The sequence below is a fragment of the Oncorhynchus tshawytscha genome, unplaced genomic scaffold (assembly GCF_018296145.1).
Source record: "Oncorhynchus tshawytscha isolate Ot180627B unplaced genomic scaffold, Otsh_v2.0 Un_contig_3145_pilon_pilon, whole genome shotgun sequence".
NCBI lineage: Eukaryota > Metazoa > Chordata > Actinopteri > Salmoniformes > Salmonidae > Oncorhynchus > Oncorhynchus tshawytscha.
Window position 1 is genome coordinate 25,001 of NW_024609147.1, and position 17,537 is coordinate 42,537.

Sequence of the window (17,537 nt, forward strand, 5' to 3'; positions counted from 1 at the left end):
ACACTATACTGTCAGGTAAGGAGGGGGTACACACTATACTGTCAGGTAAGGAGGGGGGTACACACTATACTGTCAGGTAAGGAGGAGGGGTACACACTATACTGTCAGGTAAGGAGGAGGGGGTACACACTATACTGTCAGGTAAGGAGGAGGGGGTACACACTATACTGTCAGGTAAGGAGGGGGTACACACTATACTGTCAGGTAAGGAGGGGGGTACACACTACTGTCAGGTAAGAAGGAGGGGGGGTACACACTATACTGTCAGGTAAGGAGGAGGGGGGTACACACTATACTGTCAGGTAAGGAGGGGGTACACACTATACTGTCAGGTAAGGAGGAGGGGGGTACACTATACTGTCAGGTAAGGAGGGGGTTACACACTACTGTCAGGTAAGGAGGGGGGTTACACACTACTGTCAGGTAAGGAGGGGGGGTTACACACTACTGTCAGGTAAGGAGGGGGGTTACACACTACTGTCAGGTAAGGAGGGGGGTACACACTATACTGTCAGGTAAGGAGGAGGAGGGGGGTACACTATACTGTCAGGTAAGGAGGGGGGTTACACACTACTGTCAGGTAAGGAGGGGGTTACACACTACTGTCAGGTAAGGAGGGGGTACACACTATACTGTCAGGTAAGGAGGGGGGTACACACTATACTGTCAGGTAAGGAGGAGGGGGGTACACACTATACTGTCAGGTAAGGAGGAGGGGGTACACACTATACTGTCGGGTAAGGAGGGGAGGGGTACACACTATACTGTCGGGTAAGGAGGAGGGGGTACACACTATACTGTCGGGTAAGGAGGGGAGGGGGGTACACTATACTGTCGGGTAAGGAGGGGGGTACACACTACTGTCAGGTAAGGGGAGGGGGGGGTACACTATACTGTCAGGTAAGGAGGGGGGGTACACACTATACTGTCAGGTAAGGAGGAGGGGGGTACACACTATACTGTCAGGTAAGGAGGGGGGTGCACACTACTGTCAGGTAAGGAGGAGGGGGGTACACACTATACTGTCAGGTAAGGAGGAGGGGGTACACACTATACTGTCAGGTAAGGAGGAGGGGGTACACACTATACTGTCAGGTAAGGAGGAGGGGGTACACACTATACTGTCAGGTAAGGAGGGGGGTACACTATACTGTCAGGTAAGGAGGGGGTACACACTATACTGTCAGGTAAGGAGGGGGTACACACTATACTGTCAGGTAAGGAGGGGGGTACACACTATACTGTCAGGTAAGGAGGGGGTACACACTATACTGTCAGGTAAGGAGGGGGGTACACACTATACTGTCAGGTAAGGAGGGGGTACACACTATACTGTCAGGTAAGGAGGGGGGTACACACTATACTGTCAGGTAAGGAGGGGGTACACACTATACTGTCAGGTAAGGAGGGGGGTACACACTATACTGTCAGGTAAGGAGGGGTACACACTATACTGTCAGGTAAGGAGGGGGTACACACTATACTGTCAGGTAAGGAGGGGGGGTACACTATACTGTCAGGTAAGGAGGGGGGTAGACACTATACTGTCAGGTAAGGGAGGGGGGTACACACTATACTGTCAGGTAAGGAGGGGGGTACACACTATACTGTCAGGTAAGGAGGGGGTACACACTATACTGTCAGGTAAGGAGGAGGGGGTACACACTATACTGTCAGGTAAGGAGGAGGGGGTACACACTATACTGTCAGGTAAGGAGGAGGGGGTACACACTATACTGTCAGGTAAGGAGGGGGGTACACACTATACTGTCAGGTAAGGAGGGGGTACACACTACTGTCAGGTAAGAAGGAGGGGGTACACACTATACTGTCAGGTAAGGAGGAGGGGGTACACACTATACTGTCAGGTAAGGAGGGGAGGGGGGTACACTATACTGTCGGGTAAGGAGGGGGGTACACACTACTGTCAGGTAAGGGGGGGGGGGGTACACACTATACTGTCAGGTAAGGAGGGGGGGGTACACACTATACTGTCAGGTAAGGAGGAGGGGGTACACACTATACTGTCAGGTAAGGAGGGGGTGCACACTACTGTCAGGTAAGGAGGAGGGGGTACACACTATACTGTCAGGTAAGGAGGAGGGGGGGTACACACTATACTGTCAGGTAAGGAGGGGGGGTACACACTATACTGTCAGGTAAGGAGGGAGGGGGTACACACTACTGTCGGGTAAGGAGGAGGGGGTACACACTATACTGTCGGGTAAGGAGGAGGGGGGTACACACTATACTGTCGGGTAAGGAGGGGGGTACACTCTACTGTCGGGTAAGGGGGGTACACTATACTGTCGGGTAAGGAGGGGGGTACACTATACTGTCAGGTAAGGAGGGGGGTACACACTACTGTCAGGTAAGGAGGGGGGGTACACTACTGTCAGGTAAGGAGGGGGTTACACACTACTGTCAGGTAAGGAGGGGGTTACACACTACTGTCAGGTAAGGAGGGGGGTTACACACTACTGTCAGGTAAGGAGGGGGTTACACACTACTGTCAGGTAAGGAGGGGGGTACACACTATACTGTCAGGTAAGGAGGAGGGGGGGGTACACACTATACTGTCAGGTAAGGAGGGGGGGGTACACACTATACTGTCAGGTAAGGAGGGAGGGGGTACACACTATACTGTCAGGTAAGGAGGGAGGGGGTACACACTATGCTGTCAGGTAAGGAGGGGGTACACACTATACTGTCAGGTAAGGAGGAGGGGGGTACACACTATACTGTCAGGTAAGGAGGAGGGGGTACACACTATACTGTCAGGTAAGGAGGAGGGGGTACACACTATACTGTCAGGTAAGGAGGAGTGGGGGGTACACACTATACTGTCGGGTAAGGAGGGGAGGGGGGTACACACTATACTGTCGGGTAAGGAGGAGGGGGTACACACTATACTGTCGGGTAAGGAGGGGAGGGGGTACACTATACTGTCGGGTAAGGAGGGGGGTACACACTACTGTCAGGTAAGGGGAGGGGGTACACTACTGTCAGGTAAGGAGGGGGTACACACTATACTGTCAGGTAAGGAGGAGGGGGTACACACTATACTGTCAGGTAAGGAGGGGGTGCACACTACTGTCAGGTAAGGAGGAGGGGGGTACACACTATACTGTCAGGTAAGGAGGAGGGGGTACACACTATACTGTCAGGTAAGGAGGGAGGGGTACACACTATACTGTCAGATAAGGAGGGGGGTACACACTATGCTGTCAGGTAAGGAGGAGGGGGTACACACTATACTGTCAGGTAAGGAGGAGGGGGTACACTATACTGTCAGGTAAGGAGGAGGGGGGTACACACTACTGTCAGGTAAGGAGGAGGGGTACACACTATACTGTCAGGTAAGGAGGGGGTACACTATACTGTCAGGTAAGGAGGGGGTATACACTACACTGTCAGGTAAGGAGGAGGGGGTACACACTATACTATACTGTCAGGTAATGAGGGGGTGGGGGTACACTATACTGTCAGGTAAGGAGGGGGTACACACTATACTGTCAGGTAAGGAGGGGGTACACACTATACTGTCAGGTAAGGAGGGGGGTACACTATACTGTCAGGTAAGGAGGAGGGGGTACACACTATACTGTCAGGTAAGGAGGGGGGTACACACTATACTGTCAGGTAAGGAGGGGGGTACACACTATACTGTCAGGTAAGGAGGAGGGGGTACACACTATACTGTCAGGTAAGGAGGGGGGTACACACTATACTGTCAGGTAAGGAGGGGGTACACACTATACTGTCAGGTAAGGAGGAGGGGGTACACACTATACTGTCAGGTAAGGAGGGGGGGTACACACTATACTGTCAGGTAAGGAGGAGGGGGTACACACTATACTGTCAGGTAAGGAGGAGGGGGGTACACACTATACTGTCGGGTAAGGAGGAGGGGGTACACACTATACTGTCGGGTAAGGAGGAGGGGGTACACACTATACTGTCAGGTAAGGAGGAGGGGGTACACACTATACTGTCGGGTAAGGAGGAGGGGGTACACACTATACTGTCGGGTAAGGAGGGGAGGGGGTACACTATACTGTCGGGTAAGGAGGGGGGTACACACTACTGTCAGGTAAGGAGGAGGGGGTACACACTAAACTGTCAGGTAAGGAGGGGGTGGGGGTACACACTATACTGTCAGGTAAGGAGGGGGGTACACACTATACTGTCAGGTAAGGAGGGGGTGGGGGTACACACTATACTGTCAGGTAAGGAGTGGGGGTACACTATACTGTCAGGTAAGGAGGGGGGTACACTATACTGTCAGGTAAGGAGGGGGGGTACACACTATACTGTCAGGTAAGGAGGGGGGTACACACTATACTGTCAGGTAGGAGGAGGGGGTACACACTATACTGTCAGGTAAGGAGGGGGTACACTATACTGTCAGGTAAGGAGGGGGTACACTATACTGTCAGGTAAGGAGGGGGGTACACACTATACTGTCAGGTAGGGGGTACACACTATACTGTCAGGTAAGGAGGAGGGGTACACACTATACTGTCAGGTAAGGAGGGGGTACACTATACTATCAGGTAAGGAGGGGGGGGTATACACTACACTGTCAGGTAAGGAGGAGGGGGTACACACTATACTGTCAGGTAAGGAGGGGGGTACACACTATACTGTCAGGTGAGGGGGTACACACTATACTGTCAGGTAAGGAGGAGGGGGGTACACACTATACTGTCAGGTAAGGAGGAGGGGGGGTACACACTATACTGTCAGGTGAGGAGGAGGGGGTACACACTATACTGTCAGGTGAGGAGGGGGGGGTACACAATATCCTGTCAGGTAAGGAGGGGGGTACACACTATACTGTCAGGTAAGGAGGAGGGGGTACACACTATACTGTCAGGTAAGGAGGAGGGGGTACACACTATACTGTCAGGTAAGGAGGAGGGGGGTGTACACTATACTGTCAGGTAAGGAGGAGGGTGTACACTATACTGTCAGGTAAGGAGGGGGGTACACACTATACTGTCAGGTAAGGAGGAGGGGGTGTACACTATACTGTCAGGTAAGGAGGAGGGTGTACACTATACTGTCAGGTAAGGAGGGCAGGTAAGGGGGGTACACACTATACTGTCAGGTAAGGAGGAGGGGGTGTACACTATACTGTCAGGTAAGGAGGAGGGTGTACACTATACTGTCAGGTAAGGAGGGGGGTACACACTATACTGTCAGGTAAGGAGGGGGGTACACACTATACTGTCAGGTAAGGAGGGGGGTACACTATACTGTCAGGTAAGGAGGAGGGGGGGGTACACACTATACTGTCAGGTAAGGAGGGGGTACACTATACTGTCAGGTAAGGAGGGGGGGTACACACTATACTGTCAGGTAAGGAGGAGGGGGGTACACTATACTGTCAGGTAAGGAGGAGGGGGGTACACTATACTGTCAGGTAAGGAGGGGGTACACTATACTGTCAGGTAAGGAGGGGGGTACACACTATACTGTCAGGTAAGGAGGAGGGGGTACACTATACTGTCAGGTAAGGAGGAGGGGGGTACACTATACTGTCAGGTAAGGAGGAGGGGGGTACACTATACTGTCAGGTAAGGAGGAGGGGGTACACACTATACTGTCAGGTAAGGAGGAGGGTGGTACACTATACTGTCAGGTAAGGAGGGGGTACACACTATACTGTCAGGTAAGGAGGGGGACTGTGTGGGGGGTGTACCAACTCTGCGCGTGTGTGTGTGTGTGTGTGTGTGTGTGTGTGTGTGTGTGTGTGTGTGTGTGTGTGTTCCCAGGTTGTATCGTGTTTATGGGAAGAAGAACATCCGTCTGGAGTCGGTTCCTCTGAAGGCCTCGTCCCTGGACCCACGGTGAGTTCTGTTGTCATGGAGATGGACAGTCTGTTTTTGGTTCCTATAGTTCTAATGTTCTGTGTTACTGTAGTCTAATGTTCTGTGTTCCTGTAGTTCTAATGTTCTGTGTTCCTGTAGTTCTAATGTTCTGTGTTCCTGTAGTTCTAATGCTCTGTGTTTCTGTAGTTCTAATGCTCTGTGTTCCTGTAGTTCTGTAGTTCTAATGCTGTGTTCCTGTAGTTCTGTAGTTCTAATGCTCTGTGTTCCTGTAGGTTTGTCTTCCTGGTGGATACGGGTCTGGAGATTCTCATCTGGAGAGGAGCCAACGCTACTCTGGCCGGTACCACTAAGGCCCGGTAATTAATACATACCATCACTACTCTGGCCGGTACCACTAAGGCCCGGTAACTAATTCACACCAACACTACTCTGGCTGGTACCACTAAGGCCCGGTAACTAATTCACACCAACACTACTCTGGCTGGTACCACTAAGGCCCGGTAACTAACACACACCAACACTACTCTGGCCGGTACCACTAAGGCCTGGTGACTAACACTACTCTGGCTGGTACCACTAAGGCCTGGTGACTAACACACACTAACACTACTCTGGCTGGTACCACTAAGGCCTGGTAACTAACACACACTAACACTACTCTGGCTGGTACCACTAAGGCCCGGTAACTAACACACACTAACACTACTCTGGCTGGTACCACTAAGGCCTGGTGACTAACACACACTAACACTACTCTGGCCGGTACCACTAAGGCCTGGTGACTAACACACACTAACACTACTCTGGCTGGTACCACTAAGGCCCGGTAACTAACACACACTAACACTACTCTGGCTGGTACCACTAAGGCCTGGTGACTAACACTACTCTGGCCGGTACCACTAAGGCCTGGTGACTAACACTACTCTGGCCGGTACCACTAAGGCCCGGTAACTAACACACACTAACACTACTCTGGCTGGTACCACTAAGGCCTGGTAACTAAACACACACTAACACTACTCTGGCTGGTACCACTAAGGCCCGGTAACTAACACACACTAACACTACTCTGGCTGGTACCACTAAGGCCTGGTGACTAACACACACTAACACTACTCTGGCCGGTACCACTAAGGCCTGGTGACTAACACACACTAACACTACTCTGGCTGGTACCACTAAGGCCCGGTAACTAACACACACTAACACTACTCTGGCTGGTACCACTAAGGCCTGGTGACTAACACTACTCTGGCCGGTACCACTAAGGCCTGGTGACTAACACTACTCTGGCCGGTACCACTAAGGCCCGGTAACTAACACACACTAACACTACTCTGGCTGGTACCACTAAGGCCTGGTGACTAACACACACTAACACTACTCTGGCCGGTACCACTAAGGCCCGGTAACTAACACACACTAACACTACTCTGGCTGGTACCACTAAGGCCTGGTGACTAACACACACTAACACTACTCTGGCTGGTACCACTAAGGCCTGGTGACTAACACACACTAACACTACTCTGGCTGGTACCACTAAGGCCTGGTAACTAACACTACTCTGGCCGGTACCACTAAGGCCTGGTGACTAACACACACTAACACTACTCTGGCTGGTACCACTAAGGCCCGGTAACTAACACACACTAACACTACTCTGGCTGGTACCACTAAGGCCTGGTGACTAACACACACTAACACTACTCTGGCCGGTACCACTAAGGCCTGGTGACTAACACACACTAACACTACTCTGGCTGGTACCACTAAGGCCCGGTAACTAACACTACTCTGGCTGGTACCACTAAGGCCTGGTGACTAACACACACTAACACTACTCTGGCTGGTACCACTAAGGCCTGGTGACTAACACTACTCTGGCCGGTACCACTAAGGCCTGGTGACTAACACACACTAACACTACTCTGGCCGGTACCACTAAGGCCTGGTGACTAACACACACTAACACTACTCTGGCTGGTACCACTAAGGCCTGGTGACTAACACACACTAACACTACTCTGGCTGGTACCACTAAGGCCTGGTGACTAACACTACTCTGGCCGGTACCACTAAGGCCTGGTGACTAACACACACTAACACTACTCTGGCTGGTACCACTAAGGCCTGGTGACTAACACTACTCTGGCTGGTACCACTAAGGCCTGGTGACTAACACTACTCTGGCTGGTACCACTAAGGCCTGGTGACTAACACACACCAACACTACTCTGGCTGGTACCACTAAGGCCTGGTAACTAACACTACTCTGGCTGGTACCACTAAGGCCTGGTGACTAACACACACTAACACTACTCTGGCTGGTACCACTAAGGCCTGGTGACTAACACTACTCTGGCTGGTACCACTAAGGCCTGGTAACTAACACTACTCTGGCTGGTACCACTAAGGCCTGGTGACTAACACACACTAACACTACTCTGGCTGGTACCACTAAGGCCTGGTGACTAACACACACTAACACTACTCTGGCTGGTACCACTAAGGCCTGGTGACTAACACACACTAACACTACTCTGTGTGTGTGTGTGGTGTGTGTGTGGTGTGTGTGTGGTGTGTGTGTGGTGTGTGTGTAGGCTGTTTGCAGAGAAGATCAATAAGAACGAGCGTAAGGGGAAGGCAGAGATCACCACCCTGCAGCAGAGTCAGGAACCTCCTAACTTCTGGGAGGTTCTGGGAGGACAACCTGAAGAGATACGCAAACACGTCCCTGATGACTTCACACCCGTACGACCCAAACTATACAAGGTACCCCCTGACCTCTGACCTCTAATCAGACACGCCCCTGATGACTTCACACCCGCACGACCCAAACTATACAAGGTACCCCTGACCTCTAATCAGACACGTCCCTGATGACTTCACACCCGGCACGACCCAAACTATACAAGGTACCCTCTGACCCCTGACCTCTGACCTCTGACCCCTGACCTCTAATCAGACACGTTCCAGATGACTTCACACCCGTACGACCCAAACTATACAAGGTACCCTCTGACTCCTGACCCCTGACCTCTAATCAGACACGTTCCAGATGACTTCTCACCCGCACGACCCAAACTATACAAGGGACCCTCTGACCCCTGACCTCTAATCAGACACGTCCCTGATGACTTCACACCCGTACGACCCAAACTATACAAGGTACCCCCTGACCTCTGACCTCTAATCAGACACGTCCCTGATGACTTTACACCCGTACGACCCAAACTATACAAGGTACCCTCTGACCCCTGACCTCTACTCAGACACGTCCCTGATGATTTCACACCCATATGACCCAAACTATACAAGGTAACCCTCTGACCCCTGACATCTAATTATTTAGTTGGGTCTGGGCTAATGTTGTCTAGGTGGGTCTGGGCTATTGTTGTTGTCTAGCTGGGTCTGTGTCTGGGCTAATGTTGTTGTCTAGCTGGGTCTGGGCTAATGTTGTTGTCTAGCTGGGTCTGGGCTAATGTTGTTGTCTAGCTGGGTCTGGGCTAATGTTGTTGTCTAGCTGAGTCTGGGCTAATGTTGTTGTCTAGCTGAGTCTGGGCTAATGTTGTTGTCTAGCTGAGTCTGGGCTAATGTTGTTGTCTAGCTGGGTCTGGGCTAATGTTGTTGTCTAGCTGAGTCTGGGCTAATGTTGTTGTCTAGCTGGGTCTGGGCTAATGTTGTCTAGGTGGGTCTGGGCTAATGTTGTTTAGGTGGGTCTGGTCTGGGCTAATGTTGTTTAGGTGGGTCTGGTCTGGGCTAATGTTGTTTAGGTGGGTCTGGGTCTGGGCTAATGTTGTTTAGGTGGGTCTGGGTCTGGGCTAATGTTGTCTAGGTGGGTCTGGGTCTGGGCTAATGTTGTCTAGGTGGGTCTGGGCTAATGTTGTCTAGGTGGGTCTGGGCTAATGTTGTCTAGGTGGGTCTGGGCTAATGTTGTCTGGGTCTGGGCTAATGTTGTCTAGGTGGGTCTGGGCTAATGTTGTCTAGGTGGGTCTGGGTCTGGGCTAATGTTGTCTAGGTGGGTCTGGGTCTGGGCTAATGTTGTCTAGGTGGGTCTGGACTAATGTTGTCTAGGTGGGTCTGGGCTAATGTTGTCTAGGTGGGTCTGGGCTAATGTTGTCTAGGTGGGTCTGGGCTAATGTTGTCTAGGTGGGTCTGGGCTAATGTTGTCTAGGTGGGTCTGGGCTAATGTTGTCTAGGTGGGTCTGGGCTAATGTTGTCTAGGTGGGTCTGGGCTAATGTTGTCTAGGTGGGTCTGGACTAATGTTGTCTAGGTGGGTCTGGGCTAATGTTGTCTAGGTGGGTCTGGGCTAATGTTGTCTAGGTGGGTCTGGGCTAATGTTGTCTAGGTGGGTCTGGGTCTGGGCTAATGTTGTCTAGGTGGGTCTGGGTCTGGGCTAATGTTGTCTAGGTGGGTCTGGGTCTGGGCTAATGTTGTCTAGGTGGGTCTGGGTCTGGGCTAATGTTGTTGTCTAGGTGGGTCTGGGTCTGGGCTAATGTTGTCGTCTAGGTGGGTCTGGGTCTGGGCTAATGTTGTCGTCTAGGTGGGTCTGGGTCTGGGCTAATGTTGTCGTCTAGGTGGGTCTGGGCTAATGGTGTGTTCTAGGTGGGTCTGGGCTAATGGTGTCGTCTAGGTGGGTCTGGGCTAATGGTGTCTAATGTTGTCTAGGTGGGTCTGGGCTAATGGTGTCGTCTAGGTGGGTCTGGGCTAATGGTGTCGTCTAGGTGGGTCTGGGCTAATGGTGTCGTCTAGGTGGGTCTGGGCTAATGGTGTCGTCTAGGTGGGTCTGGGCTAATGGTGTCGTCTAGGTGGGTCTGGGCTAATGGTGTCGTCTAGGTGGGTCTGGGCTAATGGTGTCGTCTAGGTGGGTCTGGGCTAATGGTGTCGTCTAGGTGGGTCTGGGCTAATGGTGTAATGTTGTTGTCTAGGTGGGTCTGGGCTAATGGTGTCGTCTAGGTGGGTCTGGGCTAATGGTGTCGTCTAGGTGGGTCTGGGCTAATGGTGTGTTGTCTAGGTGGGTCTGGGCTAATGGTGTCGTCTAGGTGGGTCTGGGCTAATGGTGTTGTCTAGGTGGGTCTGGGCTAATGGTGTCGTCTAGGTGGGTCTGGGCTAATGGTGTGTCTAGGTGGGTCTGGGCTAATGGTGTTGTCTAGGTGGGTCTGGGCTAATGGTGTGTCTAGGTGGGTCTGGGCTAATGGTGTCGTCTAGGTGGGTCTGGGCTAATGGTGTCGTCTAGGTGGGTCTGGGCTAATGGTGTTGTCTAGGTGGGTCTGGGCTAATGGTGTGTCTAGGTGGGTCTGGGCTCATGTTGTCGTCTAGGTCGGTCTGGGCTCATGTTGTCGTCTAGGTCGGTCTGGGCTCATGTTGTCGTCTAGGTCGGTCTGGGCTCATGTTGTCGTCTAGGTCGGTCTGGGCTCATGTTGTCGTCTAGGTGGGTCTGGGTTAATGTTGTTGTCTAGGTGGGTCTGGGTTAATGTTGTTGTCTAGGTGGGTCTGGGTTAATGTTGTCGTCTAGGTGGGTCTGGGCTAATGTTGTCGTCTAGGTGGGTCTGGGCTAATGTTGTTGTCTAGGTGGGTCTGGGCTAATGTTGTCGTCTAGGTGGGTCTGGGTTAATGTTGTTGTCTAGGTGGGTCTGGGTTAATGTTGTTTAGGTGGGTCTGGGTCTGGGCTCATGTTGTTGTCTAGGTGGGTCTGGGTTAATGTTGTTGTTGTTTAGGTGGGTCTGGGATGATGATGTTGTTGTTGTTGTCTAGGTGGGTCTGGGCTAATGTTGTTGTTGTTTAGGTGGGTCTGGGATGATGTTGTTTAGGTGGGTCTGGGCTAATGTTGTTGTTGTTTAGGTGGGTCTGGGATGATGTTGTTTAGGTGGGTCTGGGCTAATGTTGTTGTTGTTTAGGTGGGTCTGGGTTAATGTTGTTGTTGTTTAGGTGGGTCTGGGATGATGTTGTTTAGGTGGGTCTGGGTTAATGTTGTTGTTGTTTAGGTGGGTCTGGGATGATGTTGTTTAGGTGGGTCTGGGCTAATGTTGTTGTTGTTTAGGTGGGTCTGGGCTAATGGTGTTGTTGTTTAGGTGGGTCTGGGATGATGTTGTTTAGGTGGGTCTGGGCTAATGTTGTTGTTGTTTAGGTGGGTCTGGGCTAATGTTGTTGTTTAGGTGGGTCTGGGATGATGTTGTCTAGGTGGGTCTGGGCTAATGTTGTTGTTGTTTAGGTGGGTCTGGGTTAATGTTGTTGTTGTTTAGGTGGGTCTGGGATGATGTTGTTTAGGTGGGTCTGGGTTAATGTTGTTGTTGTTTAGGTGGGTCTGGGATGATGTTGTCTAGGTGGGTCTGGGCTAATGTTGTTGTTGTTTAGGTGGGTCTGGGATGATGTTGTCTAGGTGGGTCTGGGCTAATGTTGTTGTTGTTTAGGTGGGTCTGGGATGATGTTGTTTAGGTGGGTCTGGGCTAATGTTGTTGTTGTTTAGGTGGGTCTGGGTCTGGGATACCTGGAGCTCCCTCAAATCAACTACAAGCTGTCAGTGGAACACAAAGAGAAGGTCAAACTGGACAAACTGCCGGAACTACGACTGGTAACTATGGTGTAACTATGGTGTAACTATGTGGTAACTATGTGGTAACTATGGGGTAACTATGGGGTAACTATGGTGTAACTATGGGGTAACTATGGGGTAACTATGGTGTAACTATGGTGTAACTATGGTGTAACTATGGGGTAACTATGGGGTAACTATGGTGTAACTATGGGGTAACTATGGGGTAACTATGGTGTAACCTGTTCTGTTATAATCAGTCTCCGTCTGTCTGTGTCTCTAGCTCCAGACCCTGCTGGACACTAAAGGAGTGTACATCCTGGACTGTCTGTCTGATGTGTTTATCTGGATTGGGAGGAAGTCTCCTCGTCTGGTGAGAGCAGCTGCCCTGAAGCTGGGACAGGAAGTCTGCACTATGCTGCACCGCCCCAAACACGCTACTGTTACCAGGAACCTGGAGGGGACAGAGTGTCAGGTAGGCAGATACCCTCCTGGAGGTTTTAACTCCTACCCTGTTCCTGGAGAGAGACCCTCCTGGAGGTTTTAACTCCTACCCTGTTCCTGGAGAGAGACCCTCCTGGAGGTTTTAACTCCTACCCTGTTCCTGGAGAGAGACCCTCCTGGAGGTTTTAACTCCTACCCTGTTCCTGGAGAGAGACCCTCCTGGAGGTTTTAACTCCAACCCTGTTCCTGGAGAGAGACCCTCCTGGAGGTTTTAGTGCCTTGTTGCAAACAGGAGGCATGTTTTGAATATTTGTATGAGGTAGTCATTGTATGTGTTGGGCTACAGAGATGAGGTAGACATTGTATGTGTGGGCTACAGAGATGAGGTAGTCATTGTATGTGTTGGGGTACAGAGATGAGGTAGTCATTGTATGTGTGGGGTACAGAGATGAGGTAGTCATTGTATGTGTGGGCTACAGAGATGAGGTAGTCATTGTATGTGTTGGGGTACAGAGATGAGGTAGTCATTGTATGTGTTGGGGTACAGAGATGAGGTAGTCATTGTATGTGTGGGGTACAGAGATGAGGTAGTCATTAAAAAATCACGTTAAACACTATATATATACATTATTATTGCACACAGAGTGAGTCCATGCATCAACGAAGCCCTTTTCTTGTGGCTGCAATCACGTTAATGGGATCGATATGACAACAGCCAGTGAAAGTGCAGGGCGCCAAATTCAAAACAGAAATCTCATAATTAAAATTCCTCAAACATACATGTATCTTATACCGTTTTAAAGGTAATCTTGTTGTTAATCCCACCACAGTGTCTGATTTCAAATGTGCTTTACAGCGAAAGCACACCAAACGATTATGCTAGGTGACCACCAAGCCACAGAATAAACACAGCCATTTTTCCAGCCAAAGAGAGGAGTCACAAAAAGCACAAATGGAGATAAAATGAATCACTAACCTTTGATGATCTTCATCAGATGACACTCATAGGACTTCATGTTACACAATACATGTATGTTTTAATTGATAAAATGCATATTTATATTTTGCATAGCCACATTGATTCAACAGAAATACTCATCATAAATGTAGATGATAATGCAAGTTATACACATGGAATTATAGATTTACCTCTCCTCTTACGTCCACCTGAGACGCAGATGTCCCATCTAGGCATCTGGAAATGCAAATGCGCTACGCCAAATGCTAATAGCACTCGTTAAAACTCAAACGTTCATCAAAACACACATGTAGGGCACTGAATTAAAGTTACACTCGTTGTGAATCTAGCCAACAAGTCAGATTATTAAAATGCTTTTCGGCGAAAGCATGAGAAGCATGAGAAGCTATTATCTGATAGCATGCAACACCCCGAAATACCTGAAGGCGACGTAAACAAAAGAATTAGCGTAGCCGGCGCTACACAAATAGCAGAAATAAAATATAAAACTTTCATTACCTTGGACGAGTTTCTTTGTTGGCACTCCTATGTCCCATAAACATCACTATTGGGTCTTTTTTTCGATTAAATCGGTCCATATATACCCAAAATATCCATCTATGGAAACTGTGTGATTCAGAAAAAAGACCGTTTCAAAACGCTACGTAATTTTTTTAAAATTAAAAAAGTTGACGATAAACTTTCACAAAACACTTGAAATACTTTTGTAATCCAACTTTAGGTATTAGTAAACGTTAATAATCTATCAAATTGATCACGAGGCGATGTGTATTCAATAGCTCCACGTCTTCAAATCATCTTCCAAAATCTCTCTTCCATAACGTCCTGTCGGAGACCGGATGGAAAGTGGTCTCTCTAACTCGTTTGACCAAGGAACAACTCCCAGGCAATTGACAAGAGTGGTGACATCGTGTGGAAGCTGTAGGACTTGCAATCTAGGCACTATTTAATTTCGTGCCCCTTGAACAATACATGCAAGTGGCGCATGGATATTTTTTTCAGTTTTCAGTGATCAGTTTTTCTTGCGCTTTTCGATAAAACAGACGCTCTGTTATAGTCACAGCGGTGATTTAACCAGTTTTAGAAACGTGAGAGTGTTTCCTATCCACACATACTAATCATATGCATATACTATATTCCTGGCATGAGTAGCAGGACGCCGAAATGTTGCGCGATTTTTAACAGAATGTTCGAAAAAGTAGGGGTAGGATCAACAGGTTAATGCAACCGCTGTGTCAGATTTCAAAAAAACTTTACGGAAAAAGCAAACCATGCAATGATCTGAGACAGCGCTCAGAAAAATAATGAAATTAGCCGCCATGTTGGTGTCAACAGAAACCAGAAATTTCATGATAAATATTCCCTTACCTTTGATGATCTTCATCGGAATGCACTCCCAGGAATCCTAGTTCCACAATAAATGCTTGATTTGTTAGATAATGTCCATTATTTATGTCCAAGTAGCTACTTTTGTTAGCGCGGTAGGTAAATAAATCCAAACGGACGTGCAGGTCGAGCATTACTTTGGACAAAAAGTTATATTACAGGTCGAAGAAACATTTCAAACTAAGTATAGAATCAGTCATTAGGATGTTTTTATCATAAATCTTCAATAAAGTTCCAACCGGAGAATTCCTTTGTGTCTACAGAAGCAATGGAAAGCAGGTCGCTCTAATGTGGATTGTGCGTGACCAGGAAATGGCTCTCTGCCAGTATTCTGACTCATTCAGCTCTTATTCAGTCCCACAACACAATAGAAGCCTCATTCAAGTTTCTAAAGACGGTTGACATCTAGTGGAAGCCCTAGGAAGTGCAACTTCATCCATATCCCAATGTGAATACAATAGGGCCTGGGTTGAAAATATACCAACCTCAGTCTCCAACAGAGTCAATGTGGAGGCTATATACAGGGGGTACCGGTACAGAGTCAATGTGGAGGCTATATACAGGGGGTACCGGTACAGAGTCAATGTGGAGGCTATATACAGGGGGTACCGGTACAGAGTCAATGTGGAGGCTATATACAGGGGGTACCGGTACAGAGTCAATGTGGAGGCTATATACAGGGGGTACCGGTACAGAGTCAATGTGGAGGCTATATACAGGGGGTACCGGTACAGAGTCAATGTGGAGGCTATATACAGGGGGTACCGGTACAGAGTCAGTGTGGAGGCTAGTCCTCAACTGGCAGCTTCATTAACTTCTTGGATATAGGGGGCGCTCTTTTAATTTATGGATAAAAAAACGTGCCCGTTTTTAAGCGCAATATTTTGTCACGAAAAGATGCTCGACTATGCATATAATTGGCAGCCTTGGAAAGAAAACACTCTAAGGTTTCCAAAACTGCAAAGATATTATCTGTGAGTGCCACAGAACTCATGCTACAGGCGAAACCAAGATGAAACTTCAACCAGGAAATGGGCAGAATTTTTGAAGCTCTGTTTTCCATTGTCTCCTTATATGGCTGTGAATGCGCCGGGAATGAGCCTGCCCTTTCTATCGTTTCTCCAAGGTGTCTGCAGCATTGTGACGTATTTGTAGGCATATCATTGGAAGATTGGCCATAAGAGACTATTGTATTCACATTGGGATATGGATACATTTACCAGGGGTCCGCCCGGTATCCTTTGTCTAAATTGGTGCGTAATCTACAAGCTGCACGCAGTCATCCAGTGATTGAGAGAGAGAGAGGAGGCTTTCAACTGAACGATATATCATGAAGAGATATGTGAAAAACACCTTGAGGATTGATTCTAAACAACGTTTACCATGTTTCAGTCGATATTATGGAGTTAATTTGGAAAAAGTTTGGCATTTTGAAGACTGAATTTTTTTTTTTTTTTTGGTAGCCAAACGTGATTGCACCAAACGGAGCAATTTCTCCTAAACAAATAATCTTTCAGGAAAAACTGAGCATTTGCTATCTAACTGAGTCTCCTCATTGAAAACCATCTGAAGTTCTTCAAAGGTAATGATTTTATTTGAATGATTTTCTGGTTTTTGTGAAAATGTTGCCTGCTAATGCTAACGCTAAATGCTACGCTAGCTATTACACAAATGCTTGCTTTGCTATGGTTGAGAAGCATATTTTGAAAATCTAAGATGACAGTGTTGTTAACAAAAGGCTAAGCTTGAGAGCTAGGATATTAATTTCATTTCATTTGCGATTTTCATGAATAGTTAACGTTGCGTTATGGTAATGAGCTTGAGGCTGTATTCACGATCCCGGATCCGGGATGGCTCGATGCAAGAAGTTAAATAGTTCCCCCAAAACACCCGTCTCAACGTCAAAAGTGAAGAGGCGACTCCGGGATGCTGGCCTTCTAGGCAGAGTTGCAAAGAAAACGCCGTATCTCAGACTGGCCAATAAAAAAAAAAAGATTAAGATGGGCAAAAGAACACAGACACTGGACAGAGGAACTCTGCCTAGAAGGCCAGCGTCCCGGTAGTCGCCTCCTTCACTGTTGACGTTGAGACTGGTGTTTTGGGGGTACTATTTAATGAAGCTGCCAGTTGAGGACTTGTCTGTTTCTCAAACTAGACACTCTAATGTACTTGTCCTCCTGCTCAGTTGTGCACCGGGGCATCCCACTCTCTCTTTCTATTCTGGTCAGGGCCAGTTTGATCTGTTCTGTGAAGGGAGTAGTACACAGCGTTGTACGAGATCTTCAGTTTCTTGGCAATTTCTGACATGGAACAGCCTTCATTTCTCAGAACAAGAATAGACTGACGAGTTTT

The 17,537-nt window shown here is 48.8% G+C and overlaps 1 protein-coding gene across 1 annotated transcript in view; it reads left to right on the forward strand.

Annotated features, from left to right (window-relative positions):
• The window catches only part of LOC121844336 (protein flightless-1 homolog), a gene marked incomplete at its 5' end in the record, with an annotated part of 71,452 nt that overhangs the window by 24,694 nt on the left and 29,221 nt on the right, over positions 1–17,537 (forward strand). Inside the window, 5 exon segments of the mRNA XM_042314341.1 lie at positions 5,781–5,855; positions 6,110–6,193; positions 8,444–8,615; positions 12,311–12,415; positions 12,660–12,851. Of these exon segments, the coding sequence (XP_042170275.1) occupies positions 5,781–5,855; positions 6,110–6,193; positions 8,444–8,615; positions 12,311–12,415; positions 12,660–12,851 (628 nt within the window).